Source organism: Corvus brachyrhynchos, unplaced genomic scaffold (assembly GCF_000691975.1).
Source record: "Corvus brachyrhynchos isolate BGI_N302 unplaced genomic scaffold, ASM69197v1 scaffold264, whole genome shotgun sequence".
Classification (NCBI taxonomy): Eukaryota; Metazoa; Chordata; class Aves; order Passeriformes; family Corvidae; genus Corvus; species Corvus brachyrhynchos.
In genome coordinates, this window is record NW_008237648.1 from 417316 (window position 1) to 431928 (window position 14613).

General features: G+C 40.4%; 1 protein-coding gene across 2 annotated transcripts in view; it reads right to left on the reverse strand.

Moving 5' to 3' along the window:
- ITGA9 (integrin subunit alpha 9) overlaps positions 1-14613 on the reverse strand; it is a 244925-nt gene that overhangs the window by 129000 nt on the left and 101312 nt on the right. For both annotated transcript variants that reach the window (XM_017732049.1, XM_008631949.2), the window contains exon 15: positions 4517-4672. In XM_017732049.1, the coding sequence (XP_017587538.1) occupies positions 4517-4672 (156 nt within the window). The remainder of the gene's footprint in view (positions 1-4516; positions 4673-14613) is intronic.

Genomic DNA, 14613 nt, shown 5'->3' on the forward strand with positions numbered 1-14613 from the left:
CCAGCCACTAGTGGGGTCCCCCAGGTCTCCACTATTGGGCCCAGTCCTGTTAAATATAGTTACTGATGATCTGGACAAGGGGATCGAGTGAACCCTCAGTAAGTTTGTGGACAACACCATGTTGGGAGGGAGTGTTGATCTGCTAGAGGATAGGAGGGCTCTGCACATGGATCTGGACAGGCTGGATCGATGGGCCGAGGCCAATGGCATAAGGTTTAACAAGACCAAGTGCTGGGTCCTGCACCTTGGTCAGAACAACCCCATGCAGTTGGTACAGGCTGGGGAAGATTGTAAACCAAACTTCTCCAACTGAGGAAAACTACAGGAGAATTCATCCATTTCACTGAGAGGAAGACTCTGGGCTAGCTCAAGACTAGCACATTGCCACTTCTCAAGCCATCTAAGCCAAATGTAATCATTTGTCTCCTATTTGAGCTGACTAAATTCATCAAGAGCAAAAGAGACACTACTGAAGGGATGGCAGAGGGAGGAATATAAATTGCTTTCAGCAATCCCACTCCAACCAAATAATTGCAATTAGGCAGGAAGGGTAGCCCATGGTGGATCTCTGCAAAAATAAATGCAAAATATAATTTGGGATCTTGCCTTGCCAAGGAGGAAGGAGTTTTGTGGCAAGATATTTCATAAGGAACTCAGTCTCCCAGGGATTTCCAGTGTGCCTAGGTATAAGCCAATTAATCTTCAAATGTACCACCTACCCAACTACTGACAGCTGTATTAAGTTACTCAGGCTCCAGCTGCACCAGTAAATTGAATTGCCCTGGCCTCCAAAACAGGAGCATCCTAACTCCTGACGCATGCGTAGGAATGGTCTGCAGTAGTTGGCATAGGTTAAAATCATGCCAAGAGCCATTACAACAGCTTGGCAGAATAAAGACGTCATTCCAATGCCAAGAAATGTCGTGGGCACAGCTCAGCTTGAAGACAGTGACATGACCTGACTCAAGAAAGCATACAGGGATCTCTGCTCTGGAGAAGACACCACTGACAGAACTGGACCATGCTGCGTGTATGGACACTGTATTTCAACCTGTCCAGATCTATTATTTCTTTGTTCTTAATATGAGATTGAGGTGCATGTGCATGTTTTAAAATACAGAATGACATTATTTGTGCAGCAAACCAAAAATCACTAGGTGTGTCCATAAATCAGCTCCATGAAAATCCTTCTATACTCTCTCATGCCTGCCAACCAAGCTAATTTATTTACTTAACCAGCTATTCAAACACAAGTATTTCAAAAAAACAGACGTCTGCTTTAAAAACGTGAAGTTCATCCAAGAAACATGCAGTCTCATTCACCCAGGAGTGCAACACTGGACACAAATTTTCACTGCAAGTCAGTGGCACAGTAGGAACAGAAGGTTGTAGACATTTTCCATCTCTTCTTTTAACTAACAAACAGTTTTGGCACTCACAAAGACCTGAAGACAGTGACACAACTAAATCTACTCAGGATATGTTCCTAAAACAAAATGGTATCTTCATCCGCATAATAGCTGGTGATTTTATTACAGTATTTAGAACAGGCATAATTCTAGCCTATCACGTTTTGAACTCTAAGATACATTACTGGATAATACTAAGAACAAATTCCCACTGTATTTGGCGGGAGAGCTTTCTCCTTCTTGGTTGACACGTATTTATACAGTGGGTATATAAAAATAAATGTTATAGTACAAACCATTTACAAAGAACTAAGCCAAACCAAGTTCTAAACACACAATAATTTCCCTGAAGCAAGAAGACTTACTAGCTTTTTCCTGTGGATGAAGGTAGAAACTCGATTTGGGAGGCAACAAAGAGACTAATGGAAAGTCACTTCTTACTGAATCAACAAGATCTAGGGCTTTTGAAAACAACAACTAGCTATATTGAATGACACTAGTACTAACATTAACACTAATTTTGTCTACCTGACCTCACCTGTGTCATATCTTCTGAAAACAGAAAACACAAGAATCTTGAATTGGACTTCCAAAATGTAAGGTTCCTCCATAATCATTAGATTCTTTGAAAATGTAAATCCTTTATTGCATTAACTTTGGTTCCTACTGTCCCTTTTGGCCTTTTAAAATAATTTTTACTTACAAGATAATAAGACTGCTGAAAGAGAATGCTACGTCCCAGTTTTCCCATGAACTTAAGTCTTTGAGGACACCAGCACCATGCCCTAAGGCTACTCCATGTGGGCTTTGTCACCATGACTGCCACACTAACTCTGAAACTCTTACCACTTCCTTAGCTGAAAGTACACTTGCCAGCACACCCAGTGTCAAAATCCTTTTCTTACTAAGCTAAGTGAACAACATCTGGGAAAGGAATGAAAAGGGATTGTTAAGCTGGTTCCCTCCCATCCAAATTGCAAAAGAAAACAAGTCAGAGAAATTCTCAACATATTTTTGTCCCTGCTCTATAACCTCAGTATTTAGGTATTTTAACATTGATTCGAGACTTGCCTGCAGGGCAAGATGTGACCTTTTGAGTTGAAGCCGATTAGTAAAGAATACAAGCAGCTTTGTTCATGTAACACTCAGGTTTACAGCAGTGTGCAAGTTCCAAAGTTCTCCACAAATTCCCATCATATTGTTGTAACAATACAAAATTCATATACACAACAGCCCCACAATCCCTCTTCATAAAAATAAGTCATTCTTGAATGCATCTTTCATTCACAAATTTATAAAAATAAAGCATACTTGAATAAAAAATCATGCCTTAAAATACAAGGATTATAACCCAATACAGTTCAAAGCACTTGGTTATATAATGAATCAAATAAAACAGTTACTATTTTTGAAAGTAGTATTCAGGGACCTTATGAGACGAATCAGAAAGTAATGATACAAATGATGATGCTATCATGTCAATAGAAAATTAACTTAAGGTTAAAAACCAGATCAAACCATTTACTCTAGACAGACTTTTCATGTCATAACTGTATAAGCATCCTTTGGAAAAAGAACTTGAATGGCTATAACCCTAAGCAACTCAATCTAGCTTTTAAGTTAGCTCTGCTTTAAGCAAGGAACTAGATCTACAGAGGACCCTTCCAGTCTAAACTACCCTGCAATTCTGACACGCAAGAAGCTTTGCATGCCACAGAAGAAGTTTGATTTCACTGAGTAGCCTTGAATTCATGGCTGGATGTTCCAGTGCTGGCACAGTGGAAGGCTGAATTGTCCTGCAGGCTCCTTCCTTGGCAGACTGTTGTGTGTTGGGGTCCCTCCCCCCCCGCCATGTAGTCCTGGGAGAGAGGCCCTGGGGGAGAGGCATGGAGTTTCCCTGCCCCTGGGGAGCCTCGTTCCCCACTGGTTGTTTTGTGTTCCCCTGTGCGCGCAAGGACCCTCGGGTCCCATGATTGCCTCAGTTCCTCGGCAGAGCTCCGGCCATGCAGCTGGAGAAATAAACATCTCTCTGAAACATCTATCAAGAATCGGTCCATATATATTTCTTTTCCATGGGACTCCTTGTTTGATACATTGTGTTACAGTATCCCCACTGTAACAGTTCTGCATCTACTAAAAAGGGAACCTTTCAAAAGGCCACTAGCAGAGTCTCTCACCTCAACATGAGCACCTTCTTCATGAACCCTGAAAGTGTTTATTAGCTTCATAAGTATTGTCTTGATCACTGCTGTCAAAACCTCACAACATTGGCCTGCATTTTCCAAAGATGCTAGTGAGATCAAGACAGGCGAACAAGAGAGGTGGGATAAACACATACACTTTACTCCCTTAGGGAGAGAAAGGGGGAGAGAAGGACGTATAATAATAGTAATAATAATAATAATAATATATTTACTTGTTACATGAGGATTGTTTCACCATTAAGGGAATTCTCTTACTCTCACCAAAATTAAAGATAGAAGGGCTTCTCGGCATTGCAGTGGAGCAAAATAGGATCCTAATAAGTACATGGCTTCACCTACACTTTACTTTCTCTGAAATAAAACCGTCCTATTTAACATGGTATGTCCTACAATAACAGCAGGAGCAGGTTTCCCTCGCCACATGACTGGATATGTGAAGTCCTCAAGAGAAGAGGACAGCTGAGCCAGGCAAATTTTTTGTTATTCTGCCCATAGCTCTCCCCTCAGACAGTTCCCATATCCCCTTCTGCACTAATAAAGGCTTAATCTAGAAAGAAGGCCAGGACCAAGCCTTTCACAAGAACCTCCTACATTAAGGGAAGAGCCAGGAGGAGTAGGACCTTTCTCATCTTTCCCTTCCCAGCACAAACACCCTGAAACAAGAAAGTGACCTCACTTTGTGCTGTCCAGCCTTGGAGGCACAAGTCTTTACTACATAACAGAGCAGCATTGAAGTTAGTAACAGTAGAGATTGTACAAAAACCCAAAAACCCATACAAGCAACCCAAGCTCTGGGTTGCTTGTATGCAAGCAACCCAGAGCTTGGCAATCCACTTTTAGAACCACCTCTGCTGTCAGTTCAGCCACAGGCCTTCTTGGGAAATAATGTAGTCAAAATCTGACCTGATTCCTTTGTGCTATCTTTTGTCCTTTCTTCCAGCGAAGAATGGGCTTCAGTGCAGGTAGTTCCTTGTCCTCTTTTCCTCTTTCTATCACATGTTCCCCAAGGCTGTATGAAGCTTCAAACACAATTGGAGAGATGACGTCCTCAACTCTTTTCTGTACAAGAAACCAAATAGATATTTCACCTATGTGTATAGGCAAGCAAGTTTCTACCTACAACTACACATTTGATTAAACTAGATCATTTAATTAAATATGCAATTAAACCAGATTCAACCTGCAGACAGATTTCTCTACTTCCTTTATCTTTCTCCAGGTCAAACAGGAATAAGCACATTACGTGAACAAGTTAAAAGTTTAAAAAAAAAAATTTAAAGTTATTTTTTTGGGACCTACTTTTCAATACACAGAAGCAGTGGAATATTTAGCCCTCCTATAAATCAAGTGGTTTTCAATAAAAATATTTTCTTTAAAAAGAAAATAAATTAGAAAGCAATTAAATTCTTCCTGCAGAAGCAAAGAGCAAATAATATTAATCTCTGGGGTTTCTAAATCCTAGACTTTGACTGAGATCATCTCTAGTGAGATCCACTCATTAAAAGAACAGAAAACTCCATCTTCTCTTGTTTTTTTGCAATATCAGTGAAATGAATGGATGAGTAAAGGTACTAATGTGGCTATAAAATAGGAGTACAGACATGCAGGGGCAAGAAAATCCATCTTCCAGTATGTTTCTCAAAGTGAAATTGACAGTTTCCCCCATCCTCAGCACAGTAACACTTTCAGTTTGTGAAAGAAGAAAGTTTTTCAGTTTCTTTATTTGCTTATTGTAGGCTTCATACCAGATGTATAAAATGGTGCTATATTATTTGGCCAATGGGACAAAAGGATTGTCTTTTCTTGCTGCTGGAGCCCAAGCCACAAAATTCGTACCATTTGTCACAACATGCAATGCCTAAATCCAGATTGCTGTGCCAGGACAAAGTGCTCATTGTGCTCTGTTCACAGACTTTGGATTGGACTTCCAAAATCCAATCTACCAGAAAACCTAAGTGCAAATGCTCTACCTTTTCATAGGCAAACATTCCTCTTAAATTTTAGTTACTTAAAAACATAGCATGAATTCAGCACAGATGAAATTGAGGCAATAAATAAATCCCATAAGTAAGCAAATCAAACATTCAAATGGGCCAACTCTCAACTTTACCTTGCACTGCTTAGTGGGCTTGTCTGAACACAGCCCACCAACCACAAGAAGCAATTGAGATACAATGCCATTAAAATTACACCTTCCAGATGTGGGAAACCTGGGTACTAACTGGCTTTCAGACCACCCTGTTTGATATGTTTCAAGACAACCGTTTGCTCTCTCCAATATGTTGACTATCCACAGATCTCTGAAGTCAAAGATTAATGGCTAACCAAAATCATCGGTTAGTTGGATGAAAAATAGCAGATGTCGGGCTGGATGACATTTACCCTCTTGCACCTTCAGCCAGCCCTTAAATTCCCTACCCTAATACCAGTGTCTTCCAGTACTCTGAAGTTCAGACTGTACATTGCTTGGAGCGATTTGTGCTTTCTTGGTAAAGAACACCGATCAACTACAGACACAGCAGCAGTGGTGATAGCTTGACTGCTTCCCAGTCCCATAAAAAGAACTATGCATGTTCTGCAGCACTGTTAGTCCTCTCAGCAGGAGAGACACTCATGCCTGCAGCCCCTTTCCTCAGTCCCATCCCCAGGTAGGAATCGTACCATACTGAGACTACTACATAACAACACTACAACTCACAGAAGCTGCTAGCTTTGCTCTCACAGAAAAGCACAGCCTACGAGAAGACTTCATATACAAAGAAACAAGACTATAAAAGAGCATGCCATACAGCAACAGTCAAACACAAATCATCAGGCAAATTGCCACCTCATCCAACCATATGCAACCAACTATGTAAACACAGAACAATAAAAATGTACGCAGAGGGTTAAATTAAAATCCACCTATCATTTTTGTAGCTTTATTACTGCAGTATGGGAAGAATAAGTACTTAATCACTTCTACGTGTTTTAATATGGTTTGCAGGGTTCAGTCCAATGCCCTTTAAAGTTGAAAGGTAAGTTTCCTATTGACTTTGATGAAGGTTGGAGTGTGCCTTTATGGTTTGCTGATGTTCTGCTTCATTTTACTGATGAAATTGTGAATTTTCCATCACCACAGCCCTGGGAAATACATTTCACATACTCATCTTTAAGTAACGATAAAATTATGAATGATACCCAGTTATTAATTTTGCTACATGTTCAGTCCCTTCTGCTCACATCCTTCAAAAATGAAGGCAACAGTCTGTGGCATTTATCCTCAGTAAGACAGAGGCAAGACAGTTCTGTCTCACAGGTACACCACAGACTGTCAGAGATGTCAGCACATAAAGAGAATAATTAATATTTGGCCAAGCACACTCTGGAGAAGTACTATTTTAGGCTGGAAATATGACCAGTTTCTTTCTCTTTCAGTCTACCCAAATGTATTGCTTCCTGTGTTGAACCATATATTGATGACACAGCCCACATATTGCTTTTAAGTATTCTTGATTTCTAAGAGGAAATCAAAAGGTTCAATGAGAATCCTTCAAATCAAGGAAACTATACATTTTTTTTGCAGAAGTTGGATGACCCTAGTGAACTGGATTTGTCAAGGGATTTGATTTCCACAAGCAGCTTTTACATGTAATCACCGTTTGACACCACAAGGCTGCTATGCTGAGGAAGTGGTGTAGGCTAAAGACATTTCTGAGCCCTGAAAAAACAAACTTGGCAAATCATAGCACAGCTTCAGTAATTGAAAAAAATGTTTGAAGGACACTACAACAAGTGTAATATACAAGGAGTTCAAATTATGAACAGAAACAACTATGCAACTAGGGTTCAGTGAGTAACAGTAATAAACACCCAATCTGTACAGACTGGAGTCACTGAACTGGTGCAAGTTTTCACTGTGCCTGCATTGGAATTGGGGTCCTGAAGCTGGGTTTGCCATCAGTAATCTTATGCTCTTACAAGTGTTTTCTCTAGGCTGGTAGGGTTTTCTCCCTTCTCTTTTTCAGACCAGATTTCGTTCTGGACATCAGAAATTTTTCTAATAAGGCTTTTGCAGAAATCAATACATTTAGTCCCTTCTGCCAGTATCCCTTCCTGCAACAGAAAGAGACCTAGCCATCTGCATCCTTTCATCAGGATCTTTTCTCTTTTCCTGTGAGGCACATTGCATGACATCCCTCTGAGTTGAAGACAAAGGTGCTTTGGTATGAATAAGCTAGGTTTTTACCAAGAGTATTACAGGATGATCCCTCATTAGTACTTAGCAAAGACAAAGAACTCACAGTCAAAAAAGAGCACACTTTTAAGAGCATCTATGAAAGCAAAAAGGCACCTAAAAATGTTTTAAGACATATCATGGTCCTGAAAGCTTATCCTAGCAAATGTGATAACAAAGGCTTGCTATCTCCTCTCACAGAACAATCATCTCAAAGAAATTTTTGGATGTTGTGGAAGTAACTGTACATGGCCACATATTTCTTCCTTTTTTTTTCTCTGATTTAGCAGAGGAGTAACAAGTAAGAAAGCAAAGCTTCTGCCAGATTTATGACTGTATTTCTGTTTGACTTTAGTACCAAAAAGCCCTAAAAATCTGAAAAGTAACCAAAGAGCAGTGATCAAATGTCACATCTGTGATTCTGAACATCATTTCCAATTCCCTCTTGAAGATGGAGTGTGATAACTGTAAGAAATAATTTTTGGCACTTCTCATAGGCATGGCCTAAGGCATATCATGACAACACACAAATATCAAGTCCAACATCCTAAAGGCACATTGCCTTGGCAGGCAGCCACTGCTTTCTCTAACCTTAAGCTAACAAGAGCCCACACACATCAGGAATTCAAGCAAATTTGGCTGGAACAAGACAGAGTTTTCATCAAGGGATAGGATTTATTCTACTCATGGTGCAAGTGGATGCCGGACTGGATATAATTTCAGCTTTCTTTTGGCTCTGTGCCACAGTACAGGGGGCTGTACATGAGCTCAATAAATCATCACATTTAATCCCCTTTCTTCTAAAAGGTGAAAGTCTCCAGCAAGGACTCTGGAGAGTACCAAATTCCATTTTTAATTACGGCCAATGAGCTGAGAAATAAATTGAGATGTAAATAATCCCCACAGTCTACAGCAGGAATAAAGGATGAAACATTGCCTTTTAAAGGAATGAATATGAACTAACTTTCAGCAGCATCATCTGAAGAAATACACATAATCATCAGGATGACTTATACAGTTGCTTGGTGCTTTTGTTCTTGATCACATCTTTCTGGATTTCTCTTTTCTTTCTCTGTGGGAAAGTTCTCTGATCTGCCCTTTTTTCTACTCCCTCTGACTTGATCCTCAGGATTTTAACCCATGCATGAATTTCAGCGCTTTTACTGAATTCAGAACAGCTTTTCAGTACTTCTGAGAATCAAGTTCTGTTTAGTTAAATGACAGAGAATGAATTCCAGGACTTGTTTTTTAAAACACTCAACTTGAAACTTTTAGTCTAAATGTATTTATTGCAGGTGCTAAATAGCAAGCGCTCATAATAGACTAGAAATTTTTACAGGCGTAAGTACACAGAATAAATTTGACAATCCCAGTTTAACAGATAACATATTAATGCTGCAAAATGTATGAAAAACACTGTGCTAATGCTAATCCAGCGTACAACTTTAATCAGCTCACAGGTCACTACCACATAAATCCTCAACTCAGTGTCAAGAGATAAACAGTTCCCTGACCAGTGATCTCAAAAATTACTCAAATGTCCACCAGCCTTCAGAAACAAAAGCCACTACTGGCACAATCTATCAAATGAAATCGCTGCTGTAGGTCTTAATAAACATACATTATAGCTTATGAACCAGTAAGATGACAATGCTTAAAATGCTTTAAAAGGAACTGTCTTCTCCAGTTATCTCAGTCTCCCACAGTGCAAGGTTTAAGAGCCATGCAATTCAGTAAGAATATTAATTAGACAAATTGGCTTTTAACTGGAAGACAAATTTTCATTCATTTCAAATGAAAGAATGTGTACATGTCATTCTAGTACCTGAAAATTAATAAAGAGCAACTAAACTTCCTTGCCCTGTTCCTTGCAACACTTACCAACTCCAAGTTTAGATACCTTGGTGTCAAGTCCCAGTGCAAGTTAATACTTTTAGTCTCCTACTATGCAAAAGAATAACAACCTTTGTCCTCGCAAGAGCTTTCCTCTGTACTCCACTTACTTTGATAAAGATAGTCTAGACTTGTAGTAAGTTATTTCAGACTGGCATAATTTTAGAGTTGATGTCTCCCCACTGCAAAGGCATACAAAACATGGTCATGACAAAATCAGCTAGAAAAGATCTAGTTCCCATTCCACACACAAGTTGGGGATTTTTTAAAACATATCTTTTTGAAGTTTTTAAGATGTTACTGAAGAAGGGAAAAAACCCAACTGCAAACTCTTTTCCAGAGAATAGACAAAATTAAAAGTTTACTTGATTGGTAAAAGCTCATTTACACAGTTACTGGTGAGTTTTTTGTCAAATTAATAGTATGTGAAGGCAATCAGAGGTCTGACATTTCAATCATACATGCTACTGTTTTAAGATCTTGTGACAGCTACAATTCAACAACGAGGTGAATAGTCTTTGTTGCTAAACTTCAACTATTACAAGACTTCAGAAGAATCTCAAAGTTTAGAACAGGAAAGAAAGCAGCAAAGTATTTGCAGGGTATCACATGCCCTAAAGTTATTTAGGGTTAGTGTTCGAAAGAAGGGGAGTGCTTTCTTTATCCTCTTCCTAAATGCTTTACTCCAGCACACAACTGTTTCCATTAAGTCAGCAAGTCTTCTTGGCACACACACTGAAAAGTGAAAAGATGTCCTGGGAAAGAAAACAGCAAATCCTAAATCTAGTTAAATAAACACCAGGCGCCTGGGAGCCTGTATGCATTGAGAGAACACCCTGAGACACCAAAAGAAGAGCTGGAAGTCGAAACCCAAGCTGAGTACAGTCTCACTGTGAGTCTAAGTGCTCACCATCCTTGTGCATCTGGATTCCCGCTATCAGCTGGCGAGTGATAAAGATATTACTGATGTGGCCATAGGAGAGATTGCAATCAATAGTACAAATATTCCATGTCAAAGGTTACAACGGCTTAGCAATAATATGCTGTGGATAATCTTTTCATGGTAATCAGTAAGTAAAGTTAGTGACTGCCATCCAAATTCGATATTATGTATTAGTGATCCCAGATTTTGATTTTCTACCTTTGGACTAAAATGCATTATGACAATACAGTTTCATGTTCTATTTATAAATTTGAAAGTCAGCTCTTTTATTTGACCTATTGTTTTCAGTTATGTTTTTATTACCCATTCCCTTTCTCTCTTTTATAGTTCACTTTCAGTCTTTCATTGGGGTTTTTTAGATGAAAAACAAAGAAAATTCCTTGACTGTCTAAAATCATGTTGCTCCCCTTTGAAGAAGACAGACCTGCTGGGTTAAAACATCCAGCTTTTTCCAGGTACCAGGCAAAGCACAACCAATCTGCAAAATATGACAAGACACCTGCAATACTGACAATGCAAAAATACAAACCCTTACAAAGCCCAGGAGCTGATGGGTATTTATGAAATGAAGATGTGAACTTAGATGAACAAATAGAACCCAAGAAGGAGGAATAGGGATAAAAATTCAAACTTTTATTTATTATCTTTCTGAAAATATCATGTATTTCAGCAGGGAATAATATACAGAATAGAGACAATAATTAAATCCAGACTCTTCCTGCACATATGTAACCTGTTGTATACTCTTTTTTTTTCACTGGAGTTTCTGCATTTCATATTTTGCTGATACAATGTTTTATCAAAACAAAGCTTTAAAGAGATTTCCTTTAACAGTGTCTTAAACTGCACTGAATGCAGAATAAGAGTTAGTCCAACTACCTGTTTCCTTTTATACAGCATTTGCCTCCAATCCTGACTGAGAAGTCAAACACAGGGGACCTGTGTATGAAGCTGTTAGAGGAGAAGGAGTTTAAGATCCTTGGCCCCTGAGCCATCATATACAGTAACAGGTCTGCTAAAAGATCAACACACCAATGGATGGACCTGGGAAAGTGTTGTTAACTTCATGGTTAATTTCAGCATTCATATACTGTATTTTCTTGTTCGCTCTCTTGTTTTCTTCCCATATACATCTGGATAAAACCAGCTGTGTGTATGTGTTATCCAACAAACTTCTAGTGCAAAATCTCCCACACAAGTTGTCCTCAGAGCCAAGGACTTGGGGTAAGGACCGCCTCTCCCAGCCCATTCCTGAGGCAATAGCCCACACAGGTGGTCAGGAGCCCTCCTTGCTGTCCTATGCCCCTTTGGCTGTGTGGTAGCTCAAACAGATGGCATGATGCAGCTCAGCAGCTGATGACTGCTTTTCGATTGACACTGAATAGCATTGTGCCCCCCAGTCCTGGCCTGAGTTCTATCTGCTTCTTCACAACCATGAGTAAACCCCTGACCTACTCTGTAAGAGAAAGCAGCCATCCTTCCTTCATTCTCTTCTTCTCATGATGGTTTTTCTTCTTTCTCTTGTAAAAAATATGGCGGAAGTACCTGGGCACATTTCAAGAGCCAACAGCAAAGTAATCAAAAGGCTTCTCCCAGAATATCTGTATAGGACACAGGAGAAGGATGCTCTTCTCCTTAGTGTTTCCCACTGAACATCCCACAAAGTAGCTGATTAAATGCCTGCTCCCTTTTGAAGGTGCTTGTCACTTCTCAGTAAAAATAACCATCGAAGAGAGATTTATATGAATTGAAATAGGATTCCCCACCCTGTCATGCATATGAGTCTGTGGCAGTTTAAGAATGGTATTCTCCAATTTAGTGTTCCCACTGAATCACTCCAAACCATGCACTGCTCGCTTACTCCACTCTTCCTCTCCTTCTTCCTCCTGCAGTGGGCTGGAGAGGAGAATTGGAGGCCCAAAAGGGCTGAGATAAGAACAGTGTACTGGAAACACCAATGAAATAAGACAATGAACAGCAGTAACAACAATACGAATATGTACAAGAAAGACGCGAATGATTCACACGTTCACCATGAGGAAAACCCCTGACAATACCCAACCACTCCCACCGCCACACTACATGACCCAGAAAAGGGACCCCTTCCCCCGTTACTGGAAAATTACATGAGCTGGTATAGAATAACCTCAAGGTTCCAGCCATGCCCCTTGCGGCCACTGCCAAAATTAACACTGTCTTGGCTGGTACCAGGACAGGGTCCTGGGGCACATTTTCTCTCACACTGTCTTAAAGTATAACTATGTCATATCCAGCAGGTCACCTTATTATCAGTAGGTCAAACATCTATGGATGAGATTATCCTGCTACATTCCCTAGAATTGCAGTGGATTTGTGTTGGGGTCCCTCCCCTGCCATGGAGCCCTGGGAGAGGGGCCCAGAGGGGACAAACACGGGGTTTCCCTGCCCCTGCTCAGCCTCGTTCCCATTGGTTGGTTTGTGTTCCCTGTGTGGGAAGGACCCTCGGGTCCCGTGACTGGGGGAGTTCCTGAGCACAGCCCCGGCCATGCGGCTGGAGAAATAAACATCTCTGAAACATCTACCACGAATCTGTCCATGTATACTTCTTTTCCACGGGACTCCTGGTTTGATATATGCGTGTTACAGTAATCCCCGCTGTAACAGATTTGTTTGAGAAAAGCACCAGTCTGTACCAACTGACAGCTGTCCAGATGTCACTTTAGTTCTAACCCTGGGTCCAGGTGGCTGAAGATCTGCTAGAAGAGTCAAGAGGCAGTGGACAGAAAGGCTGGATGGTTCTGAAACATCATAGTAGCAGTGGAAAATATATTTTGATGGATACTTTATTTTAACCTTTTTTTTCCTGAATTGAAGGCCTGACAATATGTTGTTATGATTCTTTCAATGCTGTTGCTAGAAAAAGCATTTCATCAATACAGCTTCATAAGAAATACATGTACGAAACAAAGAAACATTCTAGTTAAGCCCAGTTTCCTATAAAAATGCACAGGAAAAAAAAAAGATAGAATTGTGTCAAGACTGAAAGTAAGCAGAATCATCCTGAGTAGAAGAGGATAGCTAGACCTTCTGGTTAACATCAGTATTTTTACTGACAGTTAATTCAGTAAAGAAGAGGTGATAGAAATGGTCCTTGGAACTCTTGCAAAGAAAACAACATACTATTCAGCATGCTTTCCTGTCTGCATGCATCTGAAAGAGAGAGGCAAAGTACATAAGAAGAATGATGTTCTTATACTTTAATTTACAAACTATTGAGATGAGAACAGACTACTTAGGAAATCTGGAGGTATTTACACTCAAAAATATAAATCCTTTTTTTGGTAACAGGAGAACAGATAACACACAATGGGAGTCTGGGAGGAGTGTTGCTGTAGTGGTTTGATCAGGCTGAATGCCAGGTGCCCACCAAAGCAGGTCTATCACCACCCTCCTCAGCTGAACAGGGGAGTGGTTTGATGAAAGGTTCATAAGCTGAGATAAGGACAAGGACATCAAATAATATCCAAGGATAAGGAGTCACCGATTACCATCATGGGCAAAACAGACTTGACTTGGGGAAACAAACTGAATTTATTTCCAACCAAAATCAGAGCAGGATAATAAGAAATAAAATCTTAAAAACACATTCCTTCCATCCCTCACTCCTTCCCAGGCTATACCTCCTCCACCAGAGTGACTGTCACAGGTTAGCAAGCATAGTCCCAGAAGGGATGTCCTTGCTAAGGGGGGCTTACAGCTTCCTCTGGGAACTGATAGAACCTATCAGCTGGCCAGTTGGAATATGGACAATTCTCTAAGCCACTTAAAGTTGTGACCACCTCTGTGATGCACACTTAAGAACAGGCAAACTCCCCACAGCTCATTCTCTCTTGTTCCCGGTGCTGGGACAGGTGGCTGCGGGCCCCGTGTGGGGGCCAGCGGGCCCGGCCAGGCCCTGCTTGGGCCAGG